The sequence below is a fragment of the Nesoenas mayeri genome (genome assembly GCF_963082525.1).
Source record: "Nesoenas mayeri genome assembly, chromosome: 5".
Lineage (NCBI taxonomy): Eukaryota > Metazoa > Chordata > Aves > Columbiformes > Columbidae > Nesoenas > Nesoenas mayeri.
This window is the reverse complement of record NC_137548.1, coordinates 66,346,680-66,363,885: the sequence shown is the minus strand read 5'-3', so window position 1 is coordinate 66,363,885 and position 17,206 is coordinate 66,346,680. Positions and strand designations below refer to the sequence as shown.

At 43.9% G+C, this 17,206-nt stretch overlaps 1 protein-coding gene across 1 annotated transcript in view; it reads right to left on the bottom strand.

The window, feature by feature from the left end:
- Window positions 1-15,247, bottom strand: part of ANO1 (anoctamin 1) — a gene marked incomplete at both ends in the record, with an annotated part of 76,400 nt that extends 61,153 nt beyond the window's left edge. The window contains one exon of the mRNA XM_080345297.1: window positions 15,205-15,247. Coding sequence (XP_080201423.1) covers window positions 15,205-15,247 — 43 coding nt within the window. The remainder of the gene's footprint in view (window positions 1-15,204) is intronic.
- Window positions 15,248-17,206: the final 1,959 nt, after the last annotated feature.

Below are 17,206 nucleotides of genomic sequence, written 5' to 3'. Positions count from 1 at the left end.
TAAAGCTGGTATTGCTGTAAGATCCCTGCTTCTAAAACCACAGCCGATGGAAAGCAAAACACTATTGGTGCGGCGGCTCAGAAATGCTGCAGTTACAACCTCATGGTCCCAGTTCATAATTTTACTGTACAAATTCAGTGAGGCAAGACAGATCTTTTCCTCTTTTTTAACAAAGAGCTCCTTGATCCTGTGCTGCACTCTCCCACTTGGTAAAACATCACCAAAACACAGAAAACACCAAGTGTAACAATTGTTCATGCAAACTTTGGCAAACTCCAACAAACTCCAAACACCAAACGATGCAGAGCTTATTGGATTCAAGAAGGGCTTTGATAGGTGTTTTACAAAAACAGCCTTTCAAACAACACTTAAGCAGCCTGCAACTCAAATGTCTTGAACCTGAAAGAAAATTCTTCAGGGGCAAATTATCCTCGCTCTGTTTGGGTTGATACTTCTTGCCCCCTTCTTGGAGGAGGCTGTGGGACATGTCTGGAGGCAGATTGGGGCTCAGGGAACTCCAGCTGGTTTCTCACAGCGAATTTCTGTGCCCTTTAAACTTGGTGAGTAAATATTTCAATGCCTTATCTATCGATCATCCCACAGATGTCTAACAAATCAGTCTGTGTACGATGGGAAGCTAGAAAAATAAAAACTAAAAGATATATCCCCTTCCTCCCAGGTGCAGCCTCTCTGGACGGCCCTTCTGCTCCCACATTGGTCCCAAGAGGATTCTGACATTTCTTCTGGTCCTCAATCCTCCAGCCCCAGAAGGCAGCACACGGCTGCCAAGCTCTGTCTCTGCATCCCTGCTCCTCCAAACCATGGGAAGCAGTGGGACACAAGGGCAACCCGCACCTTCTGGGGTGCTAAGCACCTCTCAGGGTGCATTCGGTGCCGTGAGAGCAAAGAGACAGCAAAGCACCAGCTGCGTGCACCAAGCATGCTCAGGCACCTGTTGACAAACAAACCCTTTCCCTTTTGGAGCCCTCAATGTTTAAATATCCTTTTGGTCACAAATACTGTTCAGATAATCTTGTGTTTTTAGACATCTGATGTGCCTTTGGGCAAGCACATGGCTTGGGAGCCTGCTCGGTCATGCCAGGGAAAGCCTGGGGCTTGCAGGGACCTGAGGGCTGGGACCAACCTCCACCCACACAGGAGGACTCAAAATACTCCCAAGTGTTCACCTGACCAAAGAACAACATGCATCCAGAAAGGAAAAGAAAACAAGGAAAAAAGCTGTATTCTTCCAGATAAACCTTGGGGACAGTTAGGGGGAGGTGTTTAGAAGACATATAGACTAGGTTCTTAGGGACATGGGTTAGTGCCAGAGCTAGGTTATGGTTGGACTCGATGATATCGAGGGTCTCTTCCAACCAAAATGACTCTATGATTCTATATATGATTCTCTGGTCTCGTTCCTGCAGACAGAGACCTGGTAGCCCCCAAACTCCCTCCCAGCTCCAGGGATACAGCACGTGGCAGAGGGATGGGAATGGGGGGCACAACTCCCCCAGCTGAGGAACTGACACCCCACAGCATCCAGCGCTTCCTTCCCAAATATAACCAAGCTCCTTACCCCAAATCCCCAAACTCCACAAATAGCTGGGGTGCTATTTTTTTTTTGTTGTTGGTACAAGAATGTATCCAGAAAAAAAAAAGGAAGGAAGAAAGAACAGACGCAAAACTAAACAATCTACCTTAAAATAAACTTTGCGGTATTATCTGTCTCTTGTCAAAAGTTATTAGGGAATAAAAGTGACAGAATGTCTACTAAGATACATCCCATGTCCAAGTGACATACCTAAAATTTGTTGGAGATTTCCCTCTGTTGATGTGTCTGCTTATCCTTAGTACCCAGACATGTTACATTGCTGCATATTCTTGTACCGTGGAAGCACTTGATTTATTTGTTGAAGGGAAAGAACATTTTTTCCCACCTAATTTTACTCTCCTGATGCGACAGGTCTCTGTCCGTGCTTCACATAAAACAGAAAAGTCCTCGACTAAAACCAGACTCCGTGTAATTATTTTTCTTTAAAAATGAAGTCAATAAAACTGGCAAATGCGAACAAAGATGGAAGTGATCTATCAAAGGACTGTAAACAGATTTTCCTTCACTGCATATTCTTCACATTAAGAAATTACTACTGGTCAATATTAAAACCAGACAAATTACGTGGTGCTTCGGTGAAAGAGAGGATAAAACAACTCATGTGGACAAGTTACAGGAATGAATAAATGAGATGTTGCCTCAGCTCAGATGGCGATTAGCTTTTGGGAAGCTGGTCTGCCCTCCAGCCCCCGCTGAATGTTGCCAGTAGGGTCTGTATATAACATATCAAATCAAAACCGAAAAACCACATTCGGCCAACTTTGGGGCTTGTTTGAAAACTGGACTTCAACCACAGCTTTGATGTGGTTACAGAGCGGGTACATTCCCACGAATTTCTAATTCTTATTAAAGCTGCAGAAGGTAGCGCAAGGACGCTAAGAGGGTTCAGGAGAAAAGCTTTGTCGTGGGGGTGATGCGAAAGGGTTTTCCATGTGGTGGCAACATCCAGTATAATCACAAACATTCAAAGAGATTTAAAGAAAAATATTTGCAGTTGAATGTTGGTATTTTTTTCTTCGAAGAAACTTTAAACAAAAATAAACCAAAGCAAATAAAGCAAGCTACAGCTATTGAAATAGAAAGCCTATGGATAACGGGAAGGAAAAACACTCCACATTGGAAGGTTCACCCCGGGGGCGCAATTACACCAGAGTTTAAGTGAGTGCAAATTGTCTGTCAGAAACTTGTCTACACCACATCAGCCTGACAGGTGGAGAGATCTTATCCATCTAACCTCCGTAAAAGCAAATTAAGCACAAAATTCCCTTTTGTTTCTTCATCTATTTATTGTTGAGGAATCTTTGAAACTCTCTTTTCCATACTGCAAATATGTACTCCTGTTTTCATTTAACTTAATGCAACTTGAGCAACGTGAAGGTAACAAGAGCAAAGCATTTCTTACCCAATGCTGTGACCAAATCCATAGCCTGGGGAACCAGGCTATCTTGCTAGACTGTTCCTTGGAGCATCCCAACACCAACCCAACACTGCTTCACAGGACTCCATCATCCAGTTTGAGAGTGGGTATTGAGTCAACCAGAAGAGAAATGCACCTTCAGATTATGAAGAAAAATCTCTGGCTTTCTCAAAGAAAGTGCACGAGGTAGTTCATGGCTGAACCCTAAGAAACTCCATAGTCATGGAGGGTTTCTATTTTAATATGGTTTAGATTAAAACCCTATCTGTCTCCACAACTTCGATGAAATTTTTGGTTTCTGTGTCAAGGCTGAAAGCAATGAACTAAAACAAAGAACTCAACACGTGCGGTCTCCAATATACAAACAACTGAGTGTTTCCATATAAAATTAGAGAACAGAGAAACTGAAGTAACTCTAAAAAAATGAATTCCTAATTTTGTAATAAAGGACACATGGTTTGCTCCAGTGAGCACAGAACTGGAGAAGCCAGAACTGATGAGTTTTAATGAAACACCACTACTATGTGCATGTTTTCTCCATCTCAGGACACATCCTTGGGTGTCAGTCAACGGGAACTGCAGGGATCACCTTCTTACCTAGCAGAACATTTGTGCAATTAATTATTGAGCACTTAAACCACACAGTGATTGAACTTTACTCTGAAGTAAGAGCTCATGAAAAACACAAAGCAAAAACAACACCGTCATGTGAATTTTTGTGGTTGAATTTTGAATCTCTTATCTGTACTCACTGAAGCAATTTTGGTCTGGGTTGCACACAAACTTATCTTGTACACCAAAGTTGAATACAGTTAAACAAAGCAGAAAATTCATAGAAATGGCATTTGGAAGTTAGATATTACGAACGCCTTTTGTGAGGTTTTATCACCATTACATCAGACTCCGGATTCTGCCCTAATTTGGTAATAAACCGATATGCTGAACCCCATCTTAAAAATAATGCAAACCCAAACCTGACCTTGCCTCTACTGGACATCATTATCAGCAAAAAGTTCCTGAACAATAACGCTGCCATTGTAAGCTCATGCAAGGAATAGTCCTTGCAAACATTTTGGATCTGAGCTGAAAAACCCATTTAGTTCAGAATATTTTATTGTGGAAAAGGACATGGAAACAGAAAATAAGTTAAAATGATAAAAGCGACCTGAATAGAAAATCTGCGGTTATAAATGGAACAGTTGCCATAAGTAGATAGTTCTGTACATCCACATCTGTTCCAGTTCAAAGCAGTTCATGTGAACCAGGGGAAGAAACTATTTTTTCCTTTAGTTTCACTGCTGCAAACCATCCTGCATCCAGACCAGGGCAGGGAGTAGGAAGAGAAAGAACCCACCATGGATACACCAGCTAAACCCAAATTTCAAAGGGATGAGGCTGCCACTGCCACCTCTTCTTCAGTTTCCCCATTTCCCCCCCCTTCCCCAATAGTAAAAGACATTTAGAGGAGAGCAGATGCTTAACGGCAATTAAAGTTGTTTGTTTTTGCTAAAACGGAGGCATCTGTAGCTTAACAAAAGCTCTGGTTTTGTTCCTCTGCTCACAGACAGTTTCTTGTTTCACAACTGTCCCTTCTGGGGCCACTTTGATGATAACGTGGGAAAAGCAGACAGGGCAGCCAAACAGGGAAATAAATATATATAAAAATAACAAGACTGCTCCAGGACTCATTCAGGTTCCAGAGAAGCTCAAATTTCCTGCCTGTGGAGAGCTGAAGCACTTTCCCTACCCAGCTCGGTCTCTGTTTCTGTAATATCCCCTTCTCGCCTCCTTTTTGAATCTTAAAAATAGAGTGAAAAATGAAAGCAGCTGCAAAAAGGACGCAATGCAAAGAAACAGAAAGAGCAATGGTATCAAACTTGGAAAAAGGGTAAAAGCTGAAATTAGCTCCTTGTTTTGTTCTGACAGCAACACCAAACTACAGAGGACGGACATTCCCCTGTAGTAACCTGGTTGTGAGAAATCTTTATTTTCCTACTTACATTATTAACCAACAGCACATATACACCTTTCATGCAGTACATGAGGTTTAATTTTTTCTTTTTAAGCATCAGGTTGTTCACATTAAGCTTGAACTATGTTTGCTAGAGTCCTTGATTTTATTTGCGACCTGCAGAACATGAAAGCTTTCCCACAAGTGAGTCTCTGCAGGCAACTCCTGCTATTGATGGACAATGCGCTCGTGTCAGTCAATACAGAGTAATTGCTGGACTAGAAATCAATTGCAGCCTCCCAGGAAATGCTTTGACTGGATTTTACTGTAAAGATTTAATGCAACGACTGGTGAGATGCTGAACTCCTCAAGTACCATTAGACATGTGCTTTGCTTCCAAAATGAAGACAGATGGCAAAATTGCCGCTGAATTCCACAGCAGAGCTCATGAGAAGCTACCTGAAATGCAAAGGTCCTCCACTTCAACTAAATAGTTCTTAAAACCCCTTAAATAGATGTATGAATAAAGGATTAAGACTGTATTGTGAAATATTGGTCATGTTTGGTGAAATATGTGCAGCGTGATTTAATTTCTATGCCTCTGGTATGTAACGTTAGAAATCTAAACCAAGACCGTCTCTGCTCTTCCATCGATAATTAGCATACGGTCTTTGGTTTCTATTCTCCAACTATTCAGTTATATTGCCAGATGGACTTAGATGATTAAGATTAATTAAAAATACTTTATTGCAATGCACGAAAGACAAGCCATCGCAGCAGTGTAAGAATGGCAGCAGCGAGCACCATTTCTCTTGCCATCAATAACCTGTCATTACTTTTAGCCCGTCTGAGAGACCAGGTTCATTCTCCAAGGAAAATGATCAGCTGCAATTCTAAAAAATAAGGTATTTCATTTAGGCCAAATTTTCCAGTGTGGTGACACTCTGCAGTCCCCTGCAAAGTAAACAGCAGAGCCCAATAGTCTAAACTCCAATTCTGAACCAAGGAGCACCTAGAACAATTTTACCCTGTTTAATTTGTGGCGGATACATTCTCTTCTGTTTCTTCCACTCTCACCTACATAACACACACAGTTGTGTCCTGGACAAGTATTATCTTCTCTCAGCTGAATCCGTTTCAATTGTTTTCTGTTGCAGATCAAACCCATAAATACAATGTATTCACTGCTGCCATATAACAGAAGTTCTGCGACAGCAAATGAATGTGATGTAAATGGAGTTGATGTGCTCTCCCAGTGTCTCGCTGAAGTTTATGAAGTCCTTTAAGATCAGTGCATAAAGAAATACTTTTTACTTCTCAGGCACATATAAAAGGGCTGAGACATGAATTCGGTGTTCAGCCTCTCAACCTGGACTCCTACCAGGGGTGCTAAAGGAGAATCTCCTGCATGTCCCCGAGTACAACCGCTCAGAAACAGAATCTGCTTCTATTCCGAGAGCCCAAACATCACTTAACATCTCAGGGCACAGGGAGTAAAATGTTCCTACAAAGTGACTGAATTTGAACTACAAATCTGCAGCACAGAAACAGTTGTCTCTGTTGCCCGAAGTATGTCCTCACAGCATACCTTAGGCTGTCCTCTCCTGCTTTATAGCTGGTCTCCGCTGTCTGGCAAATGGATTATTGACAGCGATTGTGAAGATGAAGTAGCATTTTAAATCTATGTCCCTGTCGATATCAACACTAAACCCCAGAAGACTGTTCCTGGACAAACTGATGGAGCCTGCAAGCACAACCCCACTAGCACTGTGTCAACACCCATGTCCCCCAAAACCTGTGACCAAGCAACACCCTATTCTGGACTAAATGCTATCCCTGTCCACTTATAGAACACTTTCATTTAACTCAAAGGAACCACAAACATGGATCTAGGGGGGAAGGTTATTGTGGTTTGAAGCTTTGGTTCTTTTTAATTAATTCTACAGTTAGGAGCGAAGCACAGACAATATTTGCAATACCCTATACGGCAGTTCTCAGAGAAGCAGCTGCTTTCATCAGGCAATCTGACAGCAGGAATAGCTGAGGATGAAGCTAAACAAGCATGTTTGAGAAGAGAAAAAAGGCGAGGAAGCAAAGCTTTCCATAAGAAGCAAAACAGACATGGTGCACACAAAAATGTGAAAAATGTATGTATTGGCAAAATCAGAAAAGATATGTGGATAGCGTATACGTGGGGAAAACTTATGTTATCTTCTACTACACAGGAGGTCAAATGATACATCCCAATATTGTGCACAGACTTTTAGTAGAGCTGAACTGAACGCATTTAATCATATGAAATGGAAGGTAAGGATTACTCAATTAACACTGTCTATACAATCAGGCACGCTGATAAAAAAACCTGGAATATGTTGCCCTTCACTCTGCTTTATTCTGTTTGTTAGCAAGTCCGCTTCTCCCACGGGACACAAAGTCTGTCCTGTTAGCCAGACCTGAATACACACCTATGTGTGCACACAGAGTTCCAGGCAGCACAAATCCATACTGCCCAATACACCTCATAAGGCGTCCTTCCTATTTCACATACATTATAACATACAGATGTGCTGCTTAGCAACAAGGAGAGGTACTCCCAAAACATGTTCTGGGAATGAGAACGATGCCTAGCGTGTTTCAGGTCAGATACTTCACATTTCTAATGAATAAACAAGATTATAGCACATTCTGCTACCATTGTACAAAGCAGCCTTACGTTTGAGTAGACAATCACCACAAAAAGAAGGTAATTTCCTAAAAACCCCAATAACACTAATTTATTTTCAGATCTGTCTAATTCAAGCTGATGATTGATTTGGGGCACACTAGTAGTAGCATGGCGAATTGACTACATACCCTGTTTCGCCAAAAATAAGACAGGGTCTTATACGATTTTTGCTCCAAAAGATGCTTACTTTTTTGCATGTACAGATGCCTATACACTATTTAAATTAACTTTTTAAATGAACTGTAGCTAAGGCTTATATTTTGAGTACCCTAAAAAATCCTGAAAAATCATGCTAGGGCTCATTTTTGGGGTAGGTCTTATTTTTGGGGAAACAGGGTAACTTAGGAGACTAAATTTGTTGCAAGTATGTTGCTTGAGCTGATTAAATTAAACTAACTGTTGGTTTAGATATTGCTCTAATCAACGTTGGGGTAGTGCAAGAGGAATCATTACCTGGAATCTCACTCGGGTTTTACTATTTTAGTGATAAACTCACCTTAAAAATGCACTCTTTATTTATTTTTAACCCTTTGCACAGAGCTGCAAGGTCTTACCACCTTGGAAGAAGGTGCAAAAAGTGACAGCAGGGAGCTTTTCTCCTCTGTGCTGCCTATTTCATGTGCGAAACCCCTTAGGCACAACCCCAGTCCAGCCCTTTACTTTCCTTCCACCATCCCTGGGCTGCAACTCCAATACCTGCCTAAAAACCTGGAAAAACCCCAGCTCCACACCCGTACTCCGTGACTCAGCCTCATTTCTGTTTATACTCTTGTGAGCCGAAGAATGACAATGACTAGTAGCTATATAGATAAATAAAGTGTATTAAGTCACAGGAAGTAAAAAGGGAAAACCATTAATTTATTTTTAGAAACCCGCTCTTGCCATTCATCAAGAAAAAGAACATTTGAAAGTACGCAGCAAGATACAAGCATCTGGATGAGGTTTGCTGACCACATACCAACTTTCAGGCTACACACAGAGAACCATTTTCATTCTTTAGGCCAGCCTTATATCCCGTGCCAGGAGCACAGGACACAGACGCTAATGTAGTACTTTCCACTAGTGAGTCTTGGAAAGGGTGTTTTCACCACACATACCACAGCTGCTTTGGCATGGTCTGCTTGGTCTTACCCTTTCGGTGGTCCTACAGCTGATACCTCCCTTTGGAGACACCGCGGCACCAGCCGGTACATCCCAGACCATTACACACCTTCCATCAAGTGTCCATACCAGGTTACACGCAAGTGAAAAGGTCTCAAGGTCCAGATCAGGTTCTCTATATAAATATACCATGTCAATACTAACCAAAAACCAGGTAATTTAACACAGAGCTGGACGCTCAGCTCCCAAAAACAAAGCGGTACATGCAGTACGCCCACACACCCCTTCTTTTTCCTCCTCTTGCCAAAATAGCGAGCATTCATCAGGAGAAAACCTTGTCAGGACAACAGTGCCGCAAGACGTCGAGATGAATTTAATGGTATTTGCATAAAAGCTTCCATCTTTCGCAGTCTGCAGTCGATTTCTTCTGGGCAATCATACCGCAAGCATAAAGTCACACCATATTTTGAATCTTTGCCTGCCAAAATCCGGGAAGAATCGCAAAGCACGTTCAGTGACACATCTTGTGGTACATGTCGTCAGCCAAGATGCTATAGTACAAATGATCAGATATAAATACAGAATAGGGTTTTCGTTGACTGTTAACGCTGCACTGGACACATTTCTGCCTTTTTCTTTATTTCAAAGCAGTAAAAAACCTAAAACTTTGAGTGATGCTTAGCCTGAAACTTCCATTTTGGCTCTTGTTCTTTTTCTTAAGGACAACTGCAAAATGCCCGCAACATCATGGTAAATAGAAGAGTTTCAAAATGCATTCAGAGGGCTCTGTGTTCATTATTTTTACCTCTACGATGTCACTGAAGTCGGTACCTGTTCATTCTTCCTATTAAGTTCTTTAATATGTGTCCTGAATCTGCACTTGAATGCAACTTATTTGCCACATTTGCCCTTTTTACTGAGTGCTGTGGAATTTGTTTCTCCCTCTCTGGACAAAATTTTTCTTTGTCAACCTTACTTATCAACACACAGACCCCTATTGCGTATTCCAAATTTGTTCTGCAAGCAGGACATCAGCTGACGTCAATGACGATGTACAAGAGACAACAAATATTTGCAATGTGTTTAGAAAACAAAGCTTTTTCTCATTTTAGTACACACTCATCAAGTTTCTCCCTACACAGGATACAAATAGGGGGAGAGGTAAGACAGCAGGAGTGGGAGCCAGCAACACATAACTTGTAATCACTGATGTCATGATGTAAGTTAAATAATTTATAAGATGTAAAAAGAGCGGTTAATGCCTGCAAACCACTTAGCCTTTTAATAACAGACTCCAGGTTTTAAAACTCTCTTGGAGCACTTACAGTCATGTGCAAAAGGTCATAGGTATGTCAGTTTGTTCTTTTTTAAAAAAGAGGCTGTTTTTCAGAGCTGCAGCCTGAAAGGACATTTCAGTGATTATATTATTATATTATTATTCAGTGATTATATTATTAACACACCACTCAGAGGAATAAGAATGTACATCCAGGTCCTAGCACAGATACAGAGCTGCCAAGAATAAATCCAGATATGCAGATAAGGTAAGCAGACAAGGATACTAAAGAGGAATGGGACTGGATCTAGCGTTACTACTGTCTTTTTATCAGTTCAAATCTGGAAATAGTTTCCGTAAGGGCTGGAAGGACAGACTGCCAGCAGGAGGTTCAAAGATGTGAACTGTGGGGGTTTGAAGAAGAGAGAAGAGAAAACACTGGCATGTGGGCCAGCCGCAGGGACAAGGCACTGGAAAGAGCTAAAGAAGCTGAAACGACGGAACACGGAGCGCGGCACAAAGAGAGAGAAGAAAGGAGAAGCGAGGATGTCGGCAAGGACGCGGGTCAGCTGTCTGCAGAGAAAGGCTGAAGGATGCGGGGAGGTTAGGGGGCAGGGAGAAGGGCTGGCCCTCCCACCAGGATGTAGTACGGCTTTCAGAAATAGAGGGATACAAATCAAAGGCTAAACCAAATAAATAAAAATCTCTGTCCCTCGAGGGCACGTGGGCTCGTCTATGAAGCGGCGGCGGTGACTAATGCAGCCCGGCACGAGGAGCTTCGCTTCCTGCAAGTTCACAGCCTCCTGAGCAAGGAGACATTGCGGTTGTTTCTAAAAAGCCTTTATTTACCATAAATTACCCTGCAATGACAATGGAGACAGACACCGCTACCTTTTTGCTCTTCAAAGTACCGGAAAAAAGTTGTGCATTGTTACTCACATTACTCCATTACATTACGTAGATCTACTAGCTGGCACAAGATGACTTGGCACCACGGAAAATAACACCGTGATAGGGTCCCAGCAAGGCACAGGGGCTGCCAACTCCTGAAAATTTGTCATTTGTCAAAAACCCTCTTGGGGTTTGTACCTACAACAGAACCGCGAGTCCTGCCATCATCTCAAGTTTGGCAGCGAACACGAGTAAGGTCAGGAAGGTGAATATTCCCATCCTGGCACACGCTGTCCCCAGTTAAACTGCTTTTGCATCTCTGAAAGCAAGCAGAACTATTTCATGCCGCTATCGCTAACTTGCCTTGTATATGAGGATGTGCACAGAAGTACTTGTTTCAGAATCCCTGAAAACGCTTGCAAGAAATACTGGTTCCTGTTCACGGAGCTCATCAGCCTAACGGTTCACCTATACGGTGACCCAGCAACTCTATATGAAATGAATGTTTTATATGATAACTTAAGTATGTCAAACTCCTCATCGTCTTGCTGAAGGACAACACCAAGGACCTCAGACAGACCCTCCTCTGAAAGATGCTCAAGGCTTTGGCTTGCACACATCTCCTTCCTCTGCTGATCGCCCTCTGCAGCAAATTAAGATATAGCAGAGGATTCAGCCTTTTGACGGTACAGTGCAAAGATTTACAAGCACCTCGATAATCCAGAGCAGGATGCTGAGCTCTGTGCAGAGGTTAACGGAATCCCCCTCCCGAGAAGGCACAAATTTGCTGTACAGTGAAATGCAGCCATGTATTCAGTGCTGTGCTCTCAGCGAGAGCAGCTTCTCCCTCCTTTGCCTCCTAGAGAAGTCTCTGGGTATCGGAGGGTGGATGCTGAAGACTCAGTTGTGCCAGATGCCAAGCACACCCCAGGGAGTGCTACGTATCCCCGCTAAAATGGGAGGGAGATGAGCAAACTCAGCCTTCATCAGCCTTTCACACAGTAAAGTCCTCAAGTTTGTCATGCCCACTACAGTCTCTTCCTTTCTTCCTTTTCCCCAAAGTGATCCTAAATTAAAGCAAGCCTCATTTTCCAACCACAGCACGTCCCCAAGCATTTCCTTTTCTCAAAATCGCCAGAACCCAAAGGGTGTAATTAAAGCCAACAGGGACATTTTTTTCCCTCCCTGATGGCAATAAATACTGCTGCTTCCCAGGGTTACTCTCCTGCCTTCTGTTTTGGCACGCTACTTTCACCCCATATTTCATGTCGCACCCATATGACCGCAGCGCGCAGCCACGGAGCTACATGCACCGAACCGGCGCACCCGCCACATCTGGCTCCACAATGTCCCATTTCCCACCATCTCAACACTCTATAAGAGCTCTCAGGGACAGACAAACTGCCCTGCTTGCTCTTGGTCTCATAGAGAACAGCTTCCCGCAGCTACTTGGTGGACAGAGGTACAAGCCTGCAGTCCAGCACAAAGTCAGACCTGCGGCTGCGTATGTGCTCATCCCCAGAAATTAATAAGTTATTACTAGAAATTAAAATATTAAGTTAATGATGTGCACGACTGCAAGTTGCAGAGCTGGGAAAGAAGTCCTAATTAAATCAATACAGTTATTAGCCTCTTGTCATCTCTGATTAATTATTAGCTTAATATGCTTCATCATTTTCACTGTTAATGGAAATAGCTGCAGTGCTACCATGGGAAGCAGGGTGATACATATGAGAAACCTATGGAGCTGTGCTGTAAGTCTCAGCTCCGGATTGCACAGCATCTTCCAGAGAAAAAGGGGAAAACATTTATTTTCTGGGGTAATAGTCTGATGACATTAAAGTTGGTGACAAAAAACCCTCACGGTTTTCAAAGGGATCAGATGTTTGCTCAGGGTATTTTTGATTGCTGAAATCTAGGAGGTGAAGACTTGGCTCCTAATCCTGTCCTGAGTCCTGAGCACTTGTTCCAGTGTCTCAAATCCTTTCTTTGAAGTGCCAGGGTATCACCTCAGTCCTTTCAACATACTAGGACCTTCTTCCAGAGCCCACCCCAGTTCTGACCTTCTCCCCATCCTCACTAGATGACCTCGTTACCCCAGAACATGAGGAAGGAATCAGCATAAAATAAGCTGGCAGGCATCAGCTGCCACATCTGGGTCGTCAGGGCACAGATGTACCCGAGGACACCTGTCCTTTCATGCCACCACAAGAGCCAAATATAATGCACTGAGGTCACTTTGACCAACTCCTTGCTGGAGAAAAGTAAAACAGTACTTTGGGTGTAGGTAAGTGACAGTACTAAGGAGAGCACGGACTCTCCTTCATTTTTCTGCCTATCATCCTCCCACAGACCCCAATTTTCCCAAACTCCTTGTAACAAGCAAGTTTCTTTAGCTGTCTACACAGGGTTTTTTTGAGTATAAAGACCATGTGAAAGCATCAAGGATGGGTCTCCCCATGTCTCTCCAGCAATAATGCAAGTTACCAGAGAACTGAATAGGATTTGTACTGTAATGCATTGATCCACTAGGTAATTAGACATGAGTTTTCATCTTATCAACAGCTTTTACAAACAAGCTCTTTTGGATAGGTTATCAATAGAAATACAAACATCCACTTCCGAGAACAAAACTGCTCCTTGAACTCATTAATGAAGCTGGTACACAGCGTTTGTGCTGCTAATGGCTGATTCAGTAAATTAAACAGAGAATGTCACTGTAAAATATGATGTAAAGTTTCTCAAAGATAAAGAAGCCACTCCAGCAATTTCTCAGGATTCTCACCCTATCCCTGTGATTACCTCATGATAAATTGCCACCTGCCCCATGAGTAATGGTCAGTGTCATTTTATCATTTAGTCCTCTTACTGATATCTGTTCATGTACCGCGATAACACCTGAGCTTCTCATACTTTACTTGCCTTCCATTCCAGCTTTGAAAAGTTTGAGCTCCTTCTTATTGTAATAAATAAGTTAACGTGGGACAATCAGTGGCACAGAGAGACCCCATTCCCCGTAATTTAGATATAAAGCCCAGCTGGTTTGTGTCAGAATTTAAAGAAATAGTTTTCTTTTCATTCTGAGCACTCTGGCTAGCCTACAGTTTGATGAGCATACAGCATTTCTTTCCAAAATGGGCTGAACTCCAGTGGAATATTTGGCCATTTAATGAGTGGACTCCAGGATAACGGGTTTCGTGGGAATCCAAAAAGAGGGAGTAAAGAAAAGGGCTCCCCGTGCTATTCTTAGCTGCAAACAGTTAGATTTGGAATTTTGATTGTAAAGCGTGGAATTTATAAATGGTGCCATGCTAAATTTACTTCATTTGTATACAATTTAGCTGGATAATCAGATGGGTTCCAGCATGTTCCTGGTTAGCATCTCAGTTCTAGTTTTATTGTCTCTAAACTGGTACAAAAATGCGTTTAGTAAATAGTGCTTGTAAAATTTGTGTTCCAATGTGTGTGCGTGAAGGTTTTATATACACAGTGTGTGTGCGTGAAGATTTTATATATATGCATATGTGGGTGCACATGCATGCACACAGACACTGAGCCGTGATTTATTTCTAGAGGGAAGCCAAGGAAATTCCCACCCCCTACCATTTAAACGATCTGCTCTTTGGCTCTAAACATTCTGTAACTTCTCAGCCAAGGAATGTATTTTCCCCTTCCAATATATATAATTTATTTTGCGGCACACATTAGTTAATGATACAGAGATACATGATTTAGCCAGTTCTGTAAAAACATTACTGACAATCTGAGACAGACCCATTTCATTTTGTAATACTTTTTTTTTTCCTCCCCTCTTTTTCCATGGCACAGTGTGAATTAACAGCAATCATCAACTCAAGGATTTATCCCGTAGACTTTGTACTCCAGCAATTTTTCATAATTAGATTGGCTTCCCGGGGTTAAACGAGCTTTTAATTACTACATTAACGTAGGTAAAAAGGACTTTAACGTGGTTTGCATTGAGGGGGGAGAAGAGGAGGACGGAAGGGAGGAGGGAGACGGGAGCCAGCTATTTCATTTCACTGGTACTTTGCGGAGATTACTCCTGGATTTTTAAAAACAGGCGATGAAATGCTAATAATAACCCCCTTATCGAGGCACTGGGGGCCGAGGCGAGCGGCCGTCCCCAGAGCCCCTTTCCCAGCCGGACCGGAGCGCACCCCGGAGCGCTCCCCATCCCCGCACCTTCCCCCGCCGCGGCACAACTTACGCGGTCCCGGCAGCCTGCGCAGGTGGATCTCATCCGTATCCATCGCCTGCCCGCGCCCCGCAGCCACTTGGTACCAAACTGAACTTGCCAGGATCCCTCCTCCTCTTCCTCCTCCTCCCACCCCCCCCCCCACTCCACCTCCCTCGGCTTTTTTTCGGGGAGGGCGCGTTCACCCAGCGAGCGGCACCGCGCAGCGCCCCGCCGCCCCCCGGCCAGACTTTAAATAAGGGCGGCGGGCGGCGGCCCGGCCCGCCGGGAGCGCGGCCCTGCGGGGGGAGCCGGCCCTCCCCGTGACGCCGCTCCCGCTCACTCCCCGCCCGCCCGGCAGCTCCGAGCGCGCCCCCTCCGCCCCCGCGCACGCTGCGCGCAGCTCCGCGCCTACCTGCGGTGGCGGCGGCAGCGCTGACCTTGGGCGCGGGGCGGCGGGCACTGGAGCGACGGGCACCGGAGCGACGGCGGCAGCTGCCGGGCGGGGGCAGCGCGCCCGCTTAAAGGTCAGCGCGCCCTGCGCGCCCGCGGGCGGGGAAAGCGGCAGCGAGGTTCGCTGGGGCTGAGCCCCCTGCGCGCTCCGGCAGTCCCCGAAATGAAGCGGGTTTAACCATTTCCTCGCTCCTTTTTTGTTTTCTTTTTTTTGTTTGTTTGTTTAATTAATGGGTGTAAAAGATCCCACACCTTTTGGTTTAACAAAAATAAAACAACAACAAAATAAAAATAATAATAATAATAATAATAATAATAATAATAATAATAACAATAATAACAAAACCAACCAACCAACCAAAAAACGAACATCACCATTCCCCCCCCCCCCCCCCCCCCAACAAACAAACAAAAAAATCAAACACACACCACATCTTGGTCTGCTCTCAAAGTGAAGCCACCAGTTGTGGCTGCAGTGACAACTCTCCCCTCATCCAGGCACTGGCTGGGCCTTCCCCCAGCTCAGCCCCCACCCTGTTTTTCCCACTGCCCCACCTGGGACAGCGTTTACCGCCACCCACACTGACACAGCAGCAGCCAGGGCCCCATTTAGATGAGGCTCTTAGGGACATGGTTTAGTGCTAGATTTAGGTTATGTTTGGACTCTATTATCTTAAGGGTCTCTTCCAATCAAAATGATTCTCTAATTTCCCAAGGAGGCTGTGCCTGCCCCGGGCTGCTGCCCCTCCCCAGGTCTGGCCCAGGAGTGATGCTTTGAATATCACAGTACACACCAACAAACTTGTGCCCTCTCGGAATACCACCAAGTTACCTTTTATAACTTTTCTAAAGAAAAGAGGTGTAAAATAGCTGCGACTTGCATTTTACACCTCCATCTGGATGGTTACAATATTTGTACAGGAGCAGAGTATGATTCCAGGCTTATTCATCTCCCTGGACTTAAACCCCTCTTCAGTACCCCACAGGGATTCCCTGGGCTTCTCCAAACCTGCTGCCTGATCCAGAGCTGCAGAAACCCACTCTGGCAAAACTGACACAGATTTATCGGCACCGTTCTCTGACTGCTATCTCTTTTTTTTTTAATCACAGACAAGCACTTAACCCTCAGAAATGTAAAGACAGGAGTGTGCAAGGGCTCTGCCTGAAGGAAACAGGCTCCGCAGGCTCAGCACGCAGCCCCTAATCGCTAAGCTGTACCCAGACCCTTCTAGTCCTGAGGGGCAGCAGGGGGCACATGGCTCCCCACTGCATGACAGCAAGCAAACCCAGCTCTTGCTTAGATCACGGTCCTAATTCCACTCCCAACTCTCTTATGTTACTGAAAAGACAGCAGGTTATGGCTCAGCTGCCTCTGTGGGATTGTATTTTTGAAATTGTAAAAGCATCTTTCATGGATTAGTTGGAGGTTGGACACAAGGGATAGAAAACACATTGAGGTAAAGATACAAAAAGGGGAATTTACACATATGGGCTTCAATATAAGCCCACAGAGGCTTTGAAACTGAGTTGGGATGCTTTTAGGCCACATTATGTATCTTTTTGTTCCTTTTTATCTTTTGTG